The sequence below is a fragment of the Oncorhynchus mykiss genome, chromosome 5, assembly GCF_057628025.1.
Source record: "Oncorhynchus mykiss isolate SJ-2025 chromosome 5, ASM5762802v1, whole genome shotgun sequence".
Lineage (NCBI taxonomy): Eukaryota > Metazoa > Chordata > Actinopteri > Salmoniformes > Salmonidae > Oncorhynchus > Oncorhynchus mykiss.
The window spans coordinates 36,702,477-36,721,886 of NC_143026.1; the positions used below are offsets into that span (position 1 = coordinate 36,702,477).

Sequence of the window (19,410 nt, forward strand, 5' to 3'; positions counted from 1 at the left end):
TATCCTCTGACCAGTTTCCTCCACTCAAGCCATGTACTGACCCTCTATATGCAGAGGATGCAGCTGTCAAAGACTTGGCCTCTATTGGTTAACCTGTCATGATATAGCTTGTTTGTTAGTCTTTTGCTTACGAAGTGCTTTGAGATTTCTATTATGAAAAGTGAAACAGACACCTAATACATTAGTGTCAGTGTTGGTTGCCACACATTTAGAGGTTACATGGACGTCACACAATATAAAACACGGGCAACTTTACAGAAGACAAACAAAATGTACATTTTATTCTTAGAGGACTTGACCAGGGACAAAGCGCTTCATCTTAGACAAATATAAATCTATAGTATGTGAAGTTGTAAACTATGTGCAAGTGTGAAAATACATAGCAATTTACAGAAATCATCCTTTTACCATACATAAGTTCAATATTTTTTTACATTTATATTTTACTTGATATAAAACAGTCCCTTCAGAAAATAACTTCTGCAGTTCTAATCTAAAAGGCAAATATTTGACTAACACACCCGTGCGTAATATTGACGATTACATATAAAGCAATTATGCACAGATCTAATAAAACGAGTATACACAAATTAGAGTATACGTAAGCACATTTTATCGACAAAGCAGAATCAACATGGCTGAGTATGACATGAGCGTTCCATCGTTTGGCATTCTCCCACTACATAACTACACATGGACTCTGTTCCCTGGAGCCATGCACAGAATCATACACACTAAGGAATGATTTAGACAACATGGCTCTTTCAACAAACATGGTAAACCATCAAATTGTTGGTCTAGTGACAGGAATTGTCCAGCAAATGTTAATTAACTTCATTAGAAACTATAAATGATACAGATGATTGGTTTCCCCTTGAGCCTGTCGTTCAAGTCCTTCATTGGTCAGGGCTGAACAATGGACCCACAGAGCCCTCTAGTGTTCATCAACATCAACTACAACCAGAGAGAAAAGGACGCACCAATGAGTGAATGACAATAGCGTTTATCTTTATACAATATGTTGGCAACCTACGGTATTCAAACCATATTCTATTGTGCTTACAAATTTAACTACTGACATTTCCTGTTAATCTAACAATGCAGGATTGGTGTGTGTTGGCAATATAGTGTCTTATACTACAGTACATATTAAGTGACAGACAAACAGGCGTAGTGCTCAAGCATCCAGTAATGACCCCGGATCAGCTGGGACAGGGCCAGGACTCCTGGCTAAACAGACTTCATAGTTATGTCACCTGATCTTGAATCAGCCTAAAATACTTAATTAAATAAGAAAAGATCGAGATAAACTGACGAAGTGAACAAAGTGCTGCACTCTCCCAACTGATGATTAAATTGACATCCCCCATTCATGTGTAAAAGACAACAGTCTACACTTGTTGTAGCACCCAGGGCAATATGGACAATACACCAACGCCAGAGGCTTCCATTCTTATGGAGTGTTTTGCTATAGATGCATTTGGCTATAATGGAAAGAGTCAGTCAAGAAGGTGGGAGTGGGAAGGGGTCAGAGGTTAAGGGTATACTGGAGATCTGGAGTCCGTGAGCAGTAAACAGGTTTTGTAATCCCCAGCTGGTCCAAGCTCTTTCCATCTGCTACAGGTAGGTGTCATGTTCTGTGCTAATCAGGCTCTGATTGGAGCCCTGCAAGGGTGTGTCTTTGAGGGGTGGGGTGGGCTTGGTAGAGGTGTCGCTGGGTTCAGGGTTGGATGCCACCGGGGTGCCGTTCTTCTTTCCATTCTTCTGCTCTTTGGTCTTTATCCTCGCCTTGTCCTCCTCCTGGCCCTCCACATTCTTATTGGTTGCCAGGGACGACTCGACTATGATGGTGGGGTTCTGGCGCAGGTCTTGGCGACTGGGTGGTTCGGCGGCCATGATAGCCTTGGCGCCGTGCATTCTGGGAGGGGACTTGCAGTGCAACTCACCCCGGGTCTCCTTCCAGCGCCGCAGCTGGGCAAGGTGCTCCTTCTCAACGTCCCGCTCTGACAACGGCAGCTCTATAATCTGGGACAGAGCATAAGCGGCAGTGGTTAACCTAGCAGTCTTAAACTCTTGTCAGCTTGCTTGATAAGGTAGCAGAAATCATGACTGTAATATCATAGTTTTATTAACGTACCACTAGGTGGCAGCAGGGTCTTTTCAGTTTACACCATAGCCCTTAACACAGCCCTGAGAGTCCTCACATTCATGTCAGCAATTTTCAAAGTGGCTAAAAACCATGACACATTTTCCAGTATGGATGTTTCTAGAAGTCTGGTTGTGGATGTTGGTTGCGCATCACTACCTCCCGCACTAGGAATCCTTCCAGCATGTAGCGTGTGTCTATGGTCTTGAGCAGCTCCATGGTCTCGTACTGTCCCTGACACGTCTTTAGCTTGTCCTGAGAGCCCAGCATGCACTTTAACAGCACCAGGCCCACCCGGAAGATGATCTTCACTCCTGGACGACCGGACAACACCAGACAAACAGATGAAGTCGCACAGTGTCCTGAGAGTCTTGTATGACATATTTGTGTGTTTTATTGTATGTTTGAATGTGTCTATAATGTAGGTGATTATGAGTATGCTGGGGTGTGTCCATGTCAGTCTGTCTAAAGAGCGTGCCTCTCAGAGAATGCTCTCATGTGGACAAAATGTAAGTGTGTGTTTACTGTGTGGAATCAGCATATGACATGCATTGCACGTTACCAATGTCATTCGTCTCATATAGCCACATGCATTAAACATATTGCACTACAAAGACCCTGTTAAATGACATTCTGTATCTCACCCTCACAAAGGAACATGTCCCAGACACGTAGCACAGAGGCCCAGGGCAGGGTTCTGGAGAAGGCACACATGAACCACTCTGTCATGTACAGGATGGGGTCCAGTTTGTGCTTCTTCAGGTGGCGGTGGGCCAGAGGAGACACCCGCTTCAGCAAAGCAAACAGGATCTCCCCATCCAGCTGGATCGCCTCCTTCAGGAGCACACAGGAACCCCCATCAGAATGGAGAGATGGGGGGGGGGAGAAAGACAAATGGAGGGGTTGAGAGGCAGAAAGGGGTGAGGGGGGGAGAGAGAACAGACTCCTTCCTTTTTTCCCCCCCTTTAAAAAAAAAATGTAACAGCTTCCTTAAACGGCCCACATTGCCTGTTCACCCGCTCACTCAGGGCCATTTGTCATTAGCTGGTCACAGACATCAGGCTACAGGACATGTAATAACAGCAGCACATGCCAGATAAAGAGCTTGCCCAGTAATATGATACCTGCATTCAACATGACTGTCACCTAACATTGTACAGCTTTTCTTTTCCAAGACACGGAAGTTCCAGACAATGATAAACATGCTGAATTAATGTTTAACTCTATTTTAGTGATAGGTAAGCTCTTCCGAGTTACTCTCTAGCTCTGCCCTTGGGAAAACCCAACGAACTGCACGCGGTAAGCCTGATCTTTAAACCCCAATATAAAACCCTCCCTGTCACAACCAACAAACTGCGGATTCTCATCAACATGTGACCTTGGTTCCTTGTGTTAGCATAAATAAATGTTAGCGTATCAGTGTGGTACACCTGTGGTCAGTCTTACCAGCCCTACACTGTAGTATCCAGGAAGGTACTTCTCACAAATCTGCACCAGACCCCAGAATGCATCCTGTTAAATAAAGCACAAACATGAATTCAGCACGGCTGTGGTGTATGCCACATTACTGTAGTGTGAGTAACAGACTATTCAACATTTTTTGCATATACAGGGATGGTATGCGTGGACTGACCTCAGCAGGCATGTGCATTAGCAGCACAGCAGCGATGGGAGCTTGAGCTTGGCAGTAACCCTCTTCAGGCCGGTGCAGTGTGTAGGCTTTGAGGACACGGTACAGGTCCTGCTGCCTACACACGCACACGATTTTGGGTTACAAAAAACAAACATGTACTGAGAAATAGCTATTGGTCCACGTCAAATGAGCTACTCACCCATGGCCTCCTCTCGCCACAAACATCTCATGGAAGGGGAACTGTCTGTGGAGGTCCTTCTCGATCACATCCACCCACTTAGGGTCTCCTGCCTGCCTGTCCAGCTCCTTTAAAAACCAGTTAGCTGAATTCACATGTACTTTTTCACAAGACTGTATGAATTCGTGTGTAGCGATGGTGGTTAGTGACCGACCTCGAACTTGCCCTTGTTTTGCTCCCTCTTCACCTTTCCTCCTGACAGGTAGAGCCACGCCCGGCCTCGCAGCGAGGGGGGGATGCCCTTCTGACAGCGCAGCTTCATCTGGGGGGCAGGGAGTTAGCGGCTGTGACAGTAGCACTCAATCATGTCAAGTGAGATTAAAAATCATGGGAATTAATTCAGTGGAATACATTCAATATCAGGCAAGGGGGGGGGGTAGATTGTTCAAGTATGTGTTCAATTACTTTCCTTACATATTTTCTGGTGCTTACTGCATAACAGTTACTCAATAAGAGAAGGGGTGACACATGACTTCTTGCAAGGTTAACATGCTTTCGATAAAGAAAGCGGTTATGGTCAGCATTGGGCTTTCGGTAGCCTATCAGCCGGTGTTGAGCAGCAGATGTTGGACTTGCTGACCTTCTTGTGTCTCTTGGCCATCCATTTGTCCCAGTTGTTGAGCATGTCCAGCCATTTGGCCTCTCTCTGTCTCAGCACTTCAGGAGGGATGTCTTCAGCTCTGTGGGAGTCAGGGGACAGACCGAGTTAGTCTACAGCTACACACCAGTGTCTAAAACACAATGCAGACACCAACGAAATGAGGCGAGTCAGGGAAGGAGGAAGAGCCATCCCTCACAGGAAGCTGCTACCTGTAGCTTCCGAAAATCATTCGCCAGAGGAGCGCGCTTTTTTCTTACAGAAACAACTCTTTTGACTAGAAAACTGGAGCCATATGATCGTAGTGTCCATTGAAACCAGAATAGAAAAAGATGAGACAAGGACAATAGCTGCCATTGTTGCATCTCTCCAGATGAAAAAAAGAGAGAAAGCTGACATGGTTCTGGAGGACTGCTGGGCTTGGGCTCCTTCCCTTGGTAGGAGGAGAGGGCGGTTCAAAGGGGCCCTAAAGAGGCTGCGTGTGTTTCAGTGTCGCTCAGAGAAAGAGCATCTTTATTGTAACCAGCTGACGGACACACCCAGTACACTGGACCAACTGTGGTCAAATTACCAAGGGGGATGCAGAGGGGTGAACACCACCATGACAGAATTTCTTGCACTCATTAATTAAGCATAGTCCGTTTTCTCTGGAATTAATGAAACTAGGTTGTCTGTTGTAGGGCTACATGAATATGAGAGACAGACAGAACAGCAACACAATTAGACCCAACCAAATCATGACAAAACAATCATTACTTGACAAAACTACTCAAACTAGAATGCTATTTGGCCCTAAACAGAGAGTACATAGTGGCAGAATACCTGACCACTGTGACTAACCTAAAATTAAAGGAAATCTTTGAGGCCGCCGAAAGCAGACCTGGCGCTCAAGAGAAGACAGGCTATGTGCCCACAACATGAGGTGGAGACTGAGCTGCACTTCCTAACCTCCTGCCAAATGTATGACAATAGACATATTTCCCTCAGATTACACAGACCCACAAAGAAATTGAAGAGTCACATTTTGATAAACTCCCATACCTATTGGGTGAAATACCAGTGTGCAATCTCAGCAGCAAGATGTATGACCTGTTGCCACAAGAAAAAGGGCAAACAGTGAACACCATTTAAAATGTAACCTATATTTATGTTTATTTATTTTCCCTTTTGTACTTCAACTATTTGCACATTATTACATCGTACATAGACATAATGACCTTTGAAATGTCTTTATTATTTTGGCATTGTGTGTGTGTGTGTGTGTAATGTTGACTGTTAATTTATTGTTTATCTATTTCACTTGCTTTGGCAATGTAAACATATGTTTCCATGCCAATAATGCCCCTTAAATGGAATTGATTTGAAACACACACACGTTCTGTCACAGTGGTAGCAACTGGTCAAGGTAGTGGCAACTGTGGTAACCGTAGCAGCATTAGGCAAAGGACAACATGTCCTTCCCTTCCAATGGAGCAGGACCGAACAGCCAGATAAGCCTCTTTGTTGTGGGTTCTGTAGCAGACTTAACAATAACACATGACAGATTGGACAGGCTAAAACTAACAAGCTCTTAGCATAAAAGGCTCTGTCTGACAAGTCTGCTTTATGTTTACATTTGTTTTATTTCCTTTTAGGGACGGCCTTGCAGTCATTAGTCTACATCCAACCAAATGGGCTGAACACTTAGGCCCAAATTCTCTTTCCGTCCAGCAGGCCAGATCAGATCACATGAGATACCAGACCTAAAACCACAGAGCGGAAGAGTGGTCACTCATGCTGTGTACACAGCAGTGCCTCACAAGCAATTGCTTTACAAGGTGGAGAAATAGCAGCTAAAACAGGGCTAAGCAGAGTGATTAGCATTAACCTTGCTGGATTAGTGAAGACTATCATATTACAGGTATCCCGGGTCGAGGTTGATCTCAGAAATGGAGACTAGGTAAACAGGGACAGGTGTAGTCCAAAGATGATCATTCTGAGCTAGGGTTGTGCGATATGTTACTCCAAATGTTGCGATATCCGATAAAATAATTTGCGCCGTTAACGACTAAATCATTCCAGACTGTGCATTTTGAGCTCATTTACAATATTAGTCAGATTCTCATGAAATATTCACTGTGTGGCAAAAAACAGAACAAGGCTTAGTTAATTTAGACTTCATTTTCAACATCTTGATACAGCCTAACTGATTAAACTGCATAGTTTTGATGTGTAAAGTTCAAATAGAGCATAGTCTTGCACATCACGATAGATATGTCAAACATCACAATCAAATCATATAATCAGCCCAACCCTATTCTGATCACTCACTCAAATACAAAACACCATACAAACAGCACTGTACTGGGATGTGGTATACTTCATCACATCCTGGCACTCTTGGGGGAAGGGTCGGGGCAGCGGCTGATCCCTTCCTACTCCTCACAGGAAATCCATCCTCAGACAAAACAGTGGGACACTTGCCACGACCCGCAAAGCACACAAAAACAGGAAATTCTGACAGAAGTAAGGGGAAGTTCTGTTACCTCGCCATTCCTACTCTTGCTCAGCAACCACTCACTGGGAGCCTAAACACTGGAGAGAAATGCACATCACAATAGGCTGTAAGCAGACGAGTTTGAAGGCATTTATTTGTTCAGAACAAGTAGTGACCCATCAGGCCAGGATTCTGTTTTGCAAGGCAGCAGTACCCAGTCTAACATACCACACTGGTAAGCAAAATGAGGGAAGAACAATGCCATAATACACAAAAGGTTGTCAAGTCACCATGGCAGCAGTAAACAACTAGAAAACAATAAACTAAGAGTCTGTATGGTGATCTTGCTTTTTACAATGGAGAAAACCTTGACATCTTTTGTAGATTAGCCTACATGGTATGACATGTCTGGAACTGATTATTGAAGGTACTGCAGGACTTCCAGAATCTTCATGGACTCCACTTATGCAGCCAAAGGGCCCACTGAGAATAATCTGTTGGACTGTCCTAAACGCCTGCATTTGTAACAGTACAGCCAACAATGACTTGGCTGAGTGTCACAATTTGTTTTTAAATGGCTGACAATCACCAGAAGAGGCCAATGAATTAAACCAAAGCACCCAGGTCTACTATAGTCTATAAAAAAACTACCCCATTCTAAGTGTTGATGGGCAATTTCAAGTTAACAGATTCACTTAAAATGTTAATGTATGCCAAACAAAACCATTGATTTCAAAGTTTAACAAACCATACAACAATTTATACTGGACATTTTACAAAAAAAAAAAACACATTTACTGGAAGAACAGTGCAGATACAAAGTTTGGTAACGAAATTTCAGTATAATCTCACCTTCAACGCTAAATATCTGCTCCAAATTAAGATTCAACGAGGTCTGCAGAAAGAATTGGGTGTCAGCTATGACATGACACCTTGGTAAAAAAAAGTCAAGTGGATTTACACCCAGTAACAGAAATACATCATGGTCCCTGATCTGTACTACAAAGAAATGCATAATCATGGATTTGAATGTCACTCTTTATGGCAATGTATAAATAGGTACACAAATGTAGAAATATGCAATGTCCTGCTTTGCAAATATGGGTATTATTCTACACACTGTACTGTCCAAACAGACATCTGATGGGTTCAGATTTGTTCCAGACCAAAACTGTCTATAGACGTTCAAATCAAGGCCGGCCTGGCCCGGTCAAAAATTCTGGTTTGTGTATGTCGAAATCAAGGTTAGGGTGGACTGATCAAATTTCAACTACTTTTCAAGGTCTAATGACACCAGTGTCGGTTCGGATGCTGGTTACAGTTAATGTAAGAGAGGGGTAGGTGTCAGTAAGAGCCGGGAGAGGTAACATTGAGCGGGGACGCAGAGAGAGAGCGAGGGGTTGTCCAGACTGTTTTAACACTCACACCAGACGGACAGAAATAAAACAGTTATGTGCTGGACATAACAGAATGCCAGTGGAAGGGAGGACAGTAAATGGTGATTAAACTGTGGTTTGTGACTACTATGATATGCCATTGTAGAAAATTAAATTGCAGGAATTCCTTTACTGATTTTTTTTGTAATTCGGTTACTGATTTTGTTTTTTTTGTTAACAGAATGAGTTAAGTCAATTTATAAGTTAGGGCTTGGCGATAAATTAATATGATTAATTCAAAATGTTTTTGCGCGATATTCCAAATTCCTGTATAGCAAGAATCAAGGTTGTTCTTTATGAGCTCTTATGTTCGCTTGTTCTCATGCAGTATTTTTGGTCTCGTCTTCTTCACTCTAGTGTGCACCTTCTGATTTATACCAGAGATCTGTATATAATGAAAAGATGCTCATTTCTCTGTCCTAACAATGAGAGTCGTTGCCCCAAAGGCGGGAAGGCAGGCGACAAGCTTAGGTCCAAAATAAGCCTATAGAAACACACGCCTCATTTTGGAGAAACACATTTGCGAGAGTGAAACCTCTCACGTCGCCTCTTCCGCTACACACACCAAGCCCCTCTCACGCCAACAAAGTTGAGAGGTCACATCTTCCCCTCTGACAAGAGGTTTCAACTCAAGTGTTTGGTCCAACAGAAATCGGTCACATGGACACCAAAACATATTGACTAATAAACTTCTCTAAGTTCTAACGATACCCTTTTTATGTCTCAACTACTCAAGTTGCGAGCAGGGCAGACACCTAAAACAAGTGTATCAATGAACATTGATTCTGGAAAATGCTCAGTTTGTCGGGGTATTGGGGTACCACATAACGCTAGCAGCATTTTAGCCAAAGACTGTTATACTAGCTGTTTAGTCTGTTTTATAAATGTGCAATAAATATAAAACAATTATAGAAAGGAATTTCTTATTGAGAAATGTAGGCCACTTGATTTCAACATCTGAACAAAGTGGCGAAGTCAACATGCTTTTCAAACAGTTGGGAGACAGAAGGGTGTGTTCATAACAATTTAACTGTTCAACCTTAGCTAGCAAACTTGAAATATAAAAGAATAGCTGGCTAATCACTAGCACATGGGCTTGAGAGATTATTGATGAGACCCATGTTAATTTTCCATAGCCTAATGCAGGGATAATCAACTAGATTCAGCTGCAGGCCGATTATTTCTTGAGCGGATGGTTGGAACATAACTACAAACAATTTGTAGACCACAATTTGACTGCAAAAATCAAACAATCTTGCTTACATTTGTATATGGTCACCTCTATTATGCGTGGGAATACATTTCCAAAACAAAAATCTGAGCTGATTTTGGTATTTTTACAGTCTTATGTCCAACAATGAAAATTCTATACTGAACAAAAATATAAAACGCTACATGTAAAGTGTTAGTCCCATGTTTCACGAGCTAAAATAAAAGACCTGACCTGCAAAAAAAAAATCTAGTTGTGCACAAATTTGTTTACATCCCTGTTCGTGAGCATTTTGCCTTTGCCAAAATAATCCATCCACCTAAAAGGTGTGGCAAATCAAGAAGCTGATTAAACAGCATGATCATTACACAGGTGCACCGTGTGCTAGGGACAATAAAAGGCCACAGTAAAATGTACAGTTTTGTCACACAACAATGTTATAGATGTCTCTAGTTGAGGGAGGGTGCAAATGGCATGCTGTCAGCAGGAACGTCCACTAGAGCGGTTGCCAAAGAATTTGATGTTAATTTCTCTACCATAAGGCACCTCAAACATTGTTTTAGAGAATTTGGCAGTACATCCAACTGGTCTCACAACCGCAGACCATGTGTACCACGCCAGGATCTCCACATCCGGCTTCTTCATCTGCAGGATCGTCTGAGACCAGCCACCCAGACGGCTGATGAAATGGAGGATAATTTGTGTCTGTAATAAAGCCCTTTTGTGGGAAAAAATAAATAAAATAATTCTGATTGGATGGCCTAGCTCCCAAGTGTTTGGGCCTATGCCCTACCAGGCCCACCCATGGCTGTGCCCTGCCCAGTCATGTGAAATTCATAGATTAGGGAATAATGAATTTATTTGAACTGTAAGTCAGTAAAACAATTGAAATTGCTTGTTGCATTTATATTTTAGTTCAGTATTAAAAAATAAAAAAGTAAAACCACGTGGGCCAAATTCGACCCTCAGACCACCAGTTGGGGGACCCTGGCCTAATGCCTGCTACAAGAAGTTTGTCAATATTATTGAATGTGCATGAATATGAATAGATGAATAGAACTAGTAAAAATGTGTAACAAAAAAAGGGCATTTTCATAGACTTGAAAATCAGTATTTATTGCAAATAAATAAATAATAATTTCATAAAATAAATTAGTGGGTTCCATGGTTGTGGATGGCTTCGATTAAGCCTAGGTATAACTTCCCAAGCCCTTAATTCATTAGATTACTGCTGATTGTTTGAAATGCAGTGAATTTTACAACAATTATTGAGAAGATATTTTGAAAAAATATATATATATTTATATAATATATTTGAGATTCTTCAAAGGTGCCACCTTTAGCATTGATGACAGCTTTGCACACTCTTGGCATTCTTTCAACCAACTTCATGAGGTAGTCACCTGGAATAAATGTCAATTAACAGGTGTGCCTTCTTAAAAAGTTAATTTGTGGAATTTCTTTCCTTCTTAATGCGTTTGAGCCAATCAAATCAAACTTTGCCACATGCATCAAATACAACAAGTGTAGACCTTACCGTGAAATGCTTAATTACAAGCCACAAAACAGTGCAGTTCAAGAAGAGTTGTGTTGTAACAAAGTAGGGGTGGTACACAGAAGATAGGCCTATTTGGTAAAAGGCCAAGTCCATATTATGGCAAGAACAGCTCAAATAAGAAAGGAGAAATCAGTCCATTACTTTAAGACATGAAGGTCAGTCAATTCAGAAAATTTCAAGAACTAAGTTAAGTGCAGTCGCAAAAAATATCAAGCACTATGATGAAACTGGTTCCCATGAGGACCGACACAGGAAAGGAAGACCCAGAGTTACCTCTGCTGCAGAAGATAAGTGCATTAGAATTAACTGCACCTCAGATTGAAGGCCAAATAAATGCTTCACAGAGTTCAAGTAACAGACACATCAACTGTTCAGAGGAGACCGCATAAATCAGGCCTTCATGGTCAAATGGCTTCAAAGAAACCACTAAAGGACACCCTATGGGACTACCAATAAGCACCGGATGTGATACAGCCTGGAGTAGGTGTCCAAACCTTTGACTGGTACTGTATATATAGATAGTGAAGCACCCATTAGTTGGAAAGAATCCAGATGTGATTTTTTAGGCCACATCCATCTTTACTTGTTAGTTCTGTGAACTTTCATTATCCTCCCTCCTGATGAGGGAGAGACATTAGAAAATATCTTAAAGATGTGGAGTTTTGGTAACGGAATAACAAGGCCCAAGGCAATCTTCTTAAACTTAACAGATGGCAAATCATTTTCCCAAAAAGAAATATGTGTTCATATTAGTTGGCAGGGGTCTTTACTTCAGCATTGTGTTTTGATGTATTGTATTTTTCTGCAATATGTTGTCTAAGACTCCTTCACAATCTGTTTGACCAGAAATCAAAGCCATTACTGATGCCTAATTTTTCAGATGGAAAATGGTTGAAAAATCAATCTACACCTTTATTTCCCCAAAATACAGTGGGGCAAAAAAGTATTTAGTCAGCCACCAATTGTGCAAGTTCTCCCACATAAAGATGAAAAAATCCCACCCCCCCCCCCAAAAAAAAATCACATTGTAGGATTTAATGAATTTGCAAATTATGGTGGAAAAATAAGCATTTGGTCAATAACAAAAGTTTCTCAATACATTGTTATATACCCTTTGTTGGCAATGACAAAGATCAAACATGTTCTGTAAGTCTTCACAAGGTTCACACACAGTTGCTGGTATTTTGGCCTATTCCTCCATGCAGATCTCCTCTAGAGCAGTGATGTTTTGGGGCTGTTGCTGGGCAACACGGACTTTCAACTCCCTCCAAAGATTTTCTATGGGGTTGAGATCTAGAGACTGGCTAGGCCACTCCAGGACCTTGAAATGCTTCTTACGAAGCCACTCCTTCGTTGCCCGGGCGGTGTGTTTGGGATCATTGTCATGCTGAAAGACCCAGCCACATTTCATCTTCAATGCCCTTGTTGATGGAAGGAGGTTTTCACTCAAAATCTCATGATACATGGCCCCATTCATTCTTTCCTTTACACGGATCAGTCGTCCTGGTCCCTTTGCAGAAAAACAGCCCCAAAGCATGATGTTTCCAACCCCATGCTTCACAGTAGGTATGGTGTTCTTTGGATGCAACTCAGCATTCTTTGTCCTCCAAACACGACGAGTTGAGTTTACCAAAAAGTTATATTTTGGTTTCATCTGACCATATGACATTCTCACAATCTTCTTCTGGATCATCCAAATGCGCTCTAGCAAACTTCAGACTGGCCTGGACATGTACTGGCTTAAGCAGGGGGACACGTCTGGCACTGCAGGATTTTAGTCCCTGGCGGCGTAGTGTGTTACTGATGGTAGGCTTTGTTACCACCGTGTGGTTCTGGGATTTTTGCTCACTGTTCTTCTGATCATTTTGACCCCACGGGGTGAGATCTTGCGTGGAGCCCCAGATCGAGGGAGATTATCAGTGGTCTTGTATGTCTTCCATTTCCTAATAATTGCTCCCACAGTTGATTTCTTCAAACCAAGCTGCTTACCTATTGCAGATTCAGTCTTCCCAGCCTGGTGCAGGTCTACAATTTTGTTTCTGGTGTCCTTTGACAGCTCTTTGGTCTTGGCCATAGTGGAGTTTGGAGTGTGACTGTTTGAGGTTGTGGACAGGTGTCTTTTATACTGATATCAAGTTCAAACAGGTGCCATTAATACAGGTAACGAGTGGAGGACAGAGGAGCCTCTTAAAGAAGTTACAGGTCTGTGAGAGCCAGAAATCTTGCTTGTTTGTAGGTGAACAAATACTTATTTTCCACCATAATTTGCAAATAAATTAATTTAAAAAATCCTACAATGTGATTTTCTGGATTTCCCCCCCCAAGTGTACCTATGATGAAAATTACAGGCCTCTCTCATCTTTAAGTGGGAGAACTTGCACAATTGGTGGCTGACTAAATACTTTTTTGCCCCACTGTATACTCTTCCCTTTCATTTGACACGCTCCTATGAACTCCGTTGGTGCTCTTGGGCTCTTTTACATGAAAATGACAATCCAATCTCTCGATTAGCAATTAGAAGGAAGTTCGGTAGTAGCCTAAAAAAAAAAATAATAATAATAATAATAATAATAATAATAATAACAACTCTTTACTAGGAGTTTGCCTGTGATTATAATATCCCTATTCCCATTTCAGGGCTCTACAGTGCTACCATTTTGTAAGCACAGAAAGAATATTTTGCTACCTGGAATTTTTATTTGGGAGCACCAGTGTGCCTTAGAACAAAACAAGCAAACGTGGTGCCACCAAAAAAAAAAAAAAAGAGCTTCTTCAGGAGCTGAGCTTCAAAAGTAGCTAGGATAAATATACCCAATGTAGGCTTATATCTCAATGTTAAAAACTGGTGCGCCGAAACCCTGTATTTGTAATTGCTGGCAATTCACATCTTTCCGCAAATATTTTTAATTGCGCTCCTAAATGTATATGTGTGCTTCTACATTTTTCAACATCTCACCATAGAACCCTGAATTTATGTTAGTCTAGGAGGTTCTCTTCCTGCGACAACATTTAAGCAAACACATGCCCTGGTCACCTCAACTGCATTGTGTTTTGTAAACTACACACATTTATGAAAATGCTTCTTCTAAAGAGAAATTATATAATGGATGAGTCAAAAATAACATTTTGGCCAAAAAGGCAAAGTCCGCTCGATCCTTCATTGAGTCAGATGACTCATTCATCACAAAACCCTCTGATATTGCAAAATACTTTAATGACTTTCATTGGCAAGATTAACAAACTTAGGCATGACGTGCCAACAAACTCAACCTTCAAAGCCATGCATTACTGATCAGATTATGAAAGACAAGCATTGTCGTTTTTAACTCTGTAACGTGAATGTGGAAGAGGTTAAAATATTGTCCATCAATAATGACAAACCAACTGGTAATGACAACTTGGATGGAAAATGATTGAGGATGGTAGTGGACTATATTGCTACTCCTATTTGCCATCTCTTCAATCTAAGCCTACAGGAAAGTATGAGCACTCTGGCCTGGAGGGAGGAAAAAGTCATACCGTTAACCAAAAATAGCAAAGCAGCACCCTTCACTGGTTCAAACAGCCGACCAAATCAGCCTGCTACCAACCTGTAGTAAACTTTTGGGGGAAAAAAATTGTTTAACTAGATGCAATGCTTTTTCATAGTAAACAAATTAACAACTGACTTTCAGCACGCTTACAGGGAAGGTCAATCAACATGTACAGCATGAAGACAAATGATTGGCGGAAAGAAATTGATAAGATTGTGGGAGCTGTTTTGTTAGACTTTAGTACAGCTATTTACATTATCAATCATAGGCTGCTGCTAAAAAAAAAATGTATGACTTTACATCTACCACACCGTGGATCGAGCGTTACCCATCTAAAGGAAAACAGAGGGTGTTCTTTAATTATTAAAGCCTCTAACATAAACCAGGAAGAGTTTTGCATACCTCGTGGTAGCTGTCTTGGCCCCTTACGTTTGTATATTTTTACTAATGATCTACCACTAGCATTGAGTAAAGCGTGTGTTTATGTATGGGCATTTCCATGTAAAAGGACCCATGAGCACCAACATGTAAAGTTCACAGGAGCATGTCAAATTGGGTGTCAAATGAAAGCTAAAAGTATATATAGATATATGAGAAACAAAGGCATACATTTCCTACCTCTTTCCATCCCAAACATGTTGAATAAGCAACAGATGGAAAAGGGGTATTCGAAAACATCTACTAGAAAAAGTCTTAAGGTATTAGAAATACATCAAAACACAATGCTAAAGTAAAGATCCCCGCCAACTAACATCAACACATATTTAGTTTGAGAAAATGTTCCGTCTGATCTAAGTTTAAGAAACATTGCCAAAAACCCACATATATTTAAGATACATGACCAAAAGTAGGTGGACACCTGCTTGTCGAACATCTCATTCCTAAATAATGGGCATTAATATGGAATTGGTCCCCCCTTTGCTTCTATAAACAGCCTCCACTCTTCTGGGAAGGTTTTCCACTAGATGTTGGTATATTGATATCGATGCAGGGACTTGCTTCCATTCAGCCACAAGAGCATTAGTGAGGTCGGGTATTCATGGTTACAGGGATATTCTGAGTGGGATATCAAAAGGTCCATGTAAACAGCTTACTCCGAATAAGATTTTAGGCAGGATTTGAGCTACTATCCAGAATAATGTGCGCATGTAAATGTGGGCAATCTCTCCTGGCTCAACGTAGAGGAGAGACTGACCGCATCACTATGTCTTTGAGAGGGGTATTGGTGTTGAAAGCTCTTTCCAAACAGCTAACAGATCAAAACACCCATACATACCCGACAAGACATGGCACCAGGGGTCTCTTCACAGTCCCCAAGTCCGGAACAGACTCTGGTAAACGCACAGTACTACATACAGCCATGACTACATGGAACTCTTCCATGTCAAGTAATTCAAGCGAGCAGTAAAAACATTTAAGAAACTGATAAAACACCCCATGGCACAACGCAGACTGAGGAGACACACAAAACCTGATGCACTGGTATTCTGGATTTTATATTGTAAATGTTTAAGATTAGAGTAATATTGTATGATACATTGTTTTATTTATGATCTAAGTGGTTGTGTTTTGTGGTGATGTAACTGTTTCAAGCCTGTTTGGACCCCAGGAAGAGTAGCTGCTGAGAGGGTGAAAAGATAGAAAAAGGACCTGCAGTTCTTCCACGGTCCCCGGGTGTATCAATCCTCATTCTATCAGTTACTCTGAGTGATGCAGAGGCTTACATGACAGAGGCTTTCTCATCCATCTTGTCTGACCAGACACTCTGTACAAAGCTTCCTCAAGGAGGTTTACAGAGCAGCAAACTAAACCTGCTTAGGGTGGGGTAGGGGGTCATTCTGGACAAGGCAGGTGTTACTAAAGGTTAGTAAGGGACTAGACAGAATATGGCAGGACTAACTTTCTGAGGACTAACTTTGTTGACCTCCAAGTCCTCCTGTGGGGCTTAGTTGGTAGAGGATGGCGCTTGCAACGCCAGGGTTGTGGGTTCGATTCCCACGGTGGAAGACTATGAAAAAGTACCGAAATATATGTACGCACTAATGTAACTAGCGCTGGATAAGAGCGTCTACCATTTTCTGTGTCTTTGGTGGAGAGCATCCACTGGAGTTATACCGCAAATAACAAGCTACTACTGATTCAAATGTGAAGTGAATATTAGAAAATGACAAACAATAAAGTGGTGCGTTTAGTCAGATGAAAAGAGTGCCTAATCTGGAAGGAAGATGCACTTGGACAATTTTGTCAGCCACAGATCTAGACTACTTCGTTGCTGGTGGAAAATTATAAACAGACGGGTCATACTTACGATTGTTCTGAATATTGTTGTGCACCCCCAATAAATCCATATTTATCCGTCTGTCTCTCGCTGGTATAGCCATTTAGTTCTGAGTCCGAGCCGAAAGAGTTGCCTTCATCTGTCAGTGCCAGGCTTTCTCTGGTGCCCCGCAAACTTTTGATGGACTCTGCTGACTGAAGTCCATTACCTGGCTCAATTCTTGCCATTTAAACCACCCTCTCTAGCTTAACTTCTAATATCATTAGTCAAGTAAAGCTCCAGTTATTTAATTCTAAGTCAAACATTTCAGTGAAAAGCTTAGCTACTGTCTGAAGTGAAGTTTTATTATGGTCGTCAACATGTCCTTAGCTATCGTAACCTGCATAGCATCGTCGAGGTAAATTAGAGCGAAATAGTTAGCTAACTAGTCTAAATCAAAAACCACTATCTTGACTAGCTACCGTTAGCAAACCAAACAATTAACGTTAACGAAAAATAAAATGGAAAGTAAGAATCAATGAACAGGATAGACAGCTAAAGAAGCTAGCTGGCTAGGTTAGCATTAACGGTAGCTAACCGCTAGCAGTGAGAAACATGCCATTATTTGTCAACAACACCAACACAAATCAGAGCAACACAAAAAGCAGTCTAATTCTACCGTTACTAGCAAGCAAGATGGTGTTGTTGAACGACTGGTCAGCCAGATAAAACCATTGAAAGCCAATATGCATCAACCTCTCATCAATAACTCACTCTGACAGGCCTAGCGCGGATTAATTAGACCGAGACACCGCTTGCTAGCGTCAGCTGACAGTCAGTTCAGCAAAGACCATGTTCGAGGTCGTTTATTTATAACTGGGTTTTCGAGCCCTGAATGCTGATTGGCTGACAGCCGTGGTATATCAGACCGTGTACTATGACAAAAAAAAATGTTTTACTGCTCTAATTACGCTGGTAACCAGTTTATAGTAGCAATAAGGCACATCGGGGCTTTGTGATAAGAAGAGCCCTTAGCCTTGGTATATTGGCCACATATCACACCCAGGCGTTATTGCTTATACATATATGCTGAACAAAAATATAAAGCAACATGTATTGTGGCGGCAGGGTAGCCTAGTGGTTAGAGTGTTGGACTAGTAACTGGAAAGTTCAAACCCCGAGCTGACAAGGTACAAATCTGTTGTTCTGCCCCTGAACAGGCAGTTAACCCACTGTTCCTAGGCTGTCATTGAAAATAAGAATTTGTTCTTAACTGACTTGCCTGGTAAAATAAATTGTGTTGGTTTCATAATATGAAATAAAAGATCACAGAAATTTTCCATATGCACAAAAAGCTTATTTATCTCAAAATGTTGTGCACAAATTTGTTTTCATTCCTTATAGTGAGCCAAGATAATTCCTCCACCTGACAAGAAGCTGATTAAACAGCATGATCATTACACAGGTGCACCTTGTGCTGAGGCCACTCTAAAATGTGCAGTTTTGTCACACAACACAATGCCATAGATGTCTCAAGTTTTGAAGGAGCGTGCAATTGGAATGCTGACTGCAGGACTGTCCACCAGAGCTGTTGTCAGAGAATTTCATGTTAATTTCTCTACCATAAGCCACCAACCAACGTTGTTTAAGAGTATTTGGCAGTATGTCCAACTGGCCTCAACCGCAGACCATGTGTATGGTGTCGTGTGGGCGAGCAGTTTGTTGAAGTCAACGTTGTGAACAGAGTGCCCCCATGGGGGAGGTGAGCTTATGGTATGGGCAGGCATAAGTTACGGACAACTAACACAACTGCATTTTATTGATGGCAATGCATGACCCCATGTAGCAAGGATCTGTACACAACTCCTGGAAGCTGAAAATGTCCCAGTTCTTCCATGGCCTGCATACTCACCAGACATGTCACACATTGAGCATGTTTAGAATGCTCTAAATTGACGTGTACGACAACATGTTCCAGTTGCCGACAATGTCCAGCAACTTCACACAGCCATTGAAGAGGAGTGAGACAACATTCCACAGGCCACAATCAACAGCCTGATCAACTTTATGCAAATGAGTGTTGCACTGCATGAGGAAAATGGTGATCACACCAGATACTGACTGGTTTTCTGATCCACACCCCTAACTTTAAAAAAAAGGTATCTGTGACCAACAGATGCATATTAGTATTCCCAGTCACGTGAAATCCATAGATTAGTGCAAGAGGAATTTATTTCAATTTACTGATTGTAAGTGTAACTCAAATTGTTGCATGATGCGCTTATATTTTTTTCAATATATACATCTATATGTACATGACAAAGA

At 41.6% G+C, this 19,410-nt stretch overlaps 1 protein-coding gene across 1 annotated transcript; it reads right to left on the reverse strand.

The window, feature by feature from the left end:
• Positions 1-251: 251 nt before the first annotated feature.
• LOC110523702 (TBC1 domain family member 10A) lies at positions 252-17,959 on the reverse strand. Its single transcript, XM_021602629.3, has 9 exons — positions 17,137-17,959; positions 4,598-4,697; positions 4,172-4,279; positions 3,979-4,085; positions 3,780-3,894; positions 3,593-3,658; positions 2,791-2,980; positions 2,306-2,460; positions 252-2,025 (listed from the first exon to the last, which is right to left on the reverse strand). Exons 1-9 carry the CDS (start codon positions 17,331-17,333, stop codon positions 1,618-1,620), a joined length of 1,446 nt encoding a protein of 481 aa, XP_021458304.1. The 5' UTR covers positions 17,334-17,959; the 3' UTR covers positions 252-1,617.
• Positions 17,960-19,410: the final 1,451 nt, after the last annotated feature.

Coding starts and splice junctions, on each gene's coding strand:
- LOC110523702 (XM_021602629.3), bottom strand. CDS start 17,333: ATGGCAAGAATTGAGCCAGGTAATGGACTTCAGTCAGCAGAGTCCATC. Junction 3,895..3,978: donor GTGGCGAGAGGAGGCCATGG/GTGAGTAGCTCA, acceptor GTGCGTGTGTAG/GCAGCAGGACCTGTACCGTG. Junction 2,026..2,305: donor AAGGATTCCTAGTGCGGGAG/GTAGTGATGCGC, acceptor GCTCTGTCCCAG/ATTATAGAGCTGCCGTTGTC.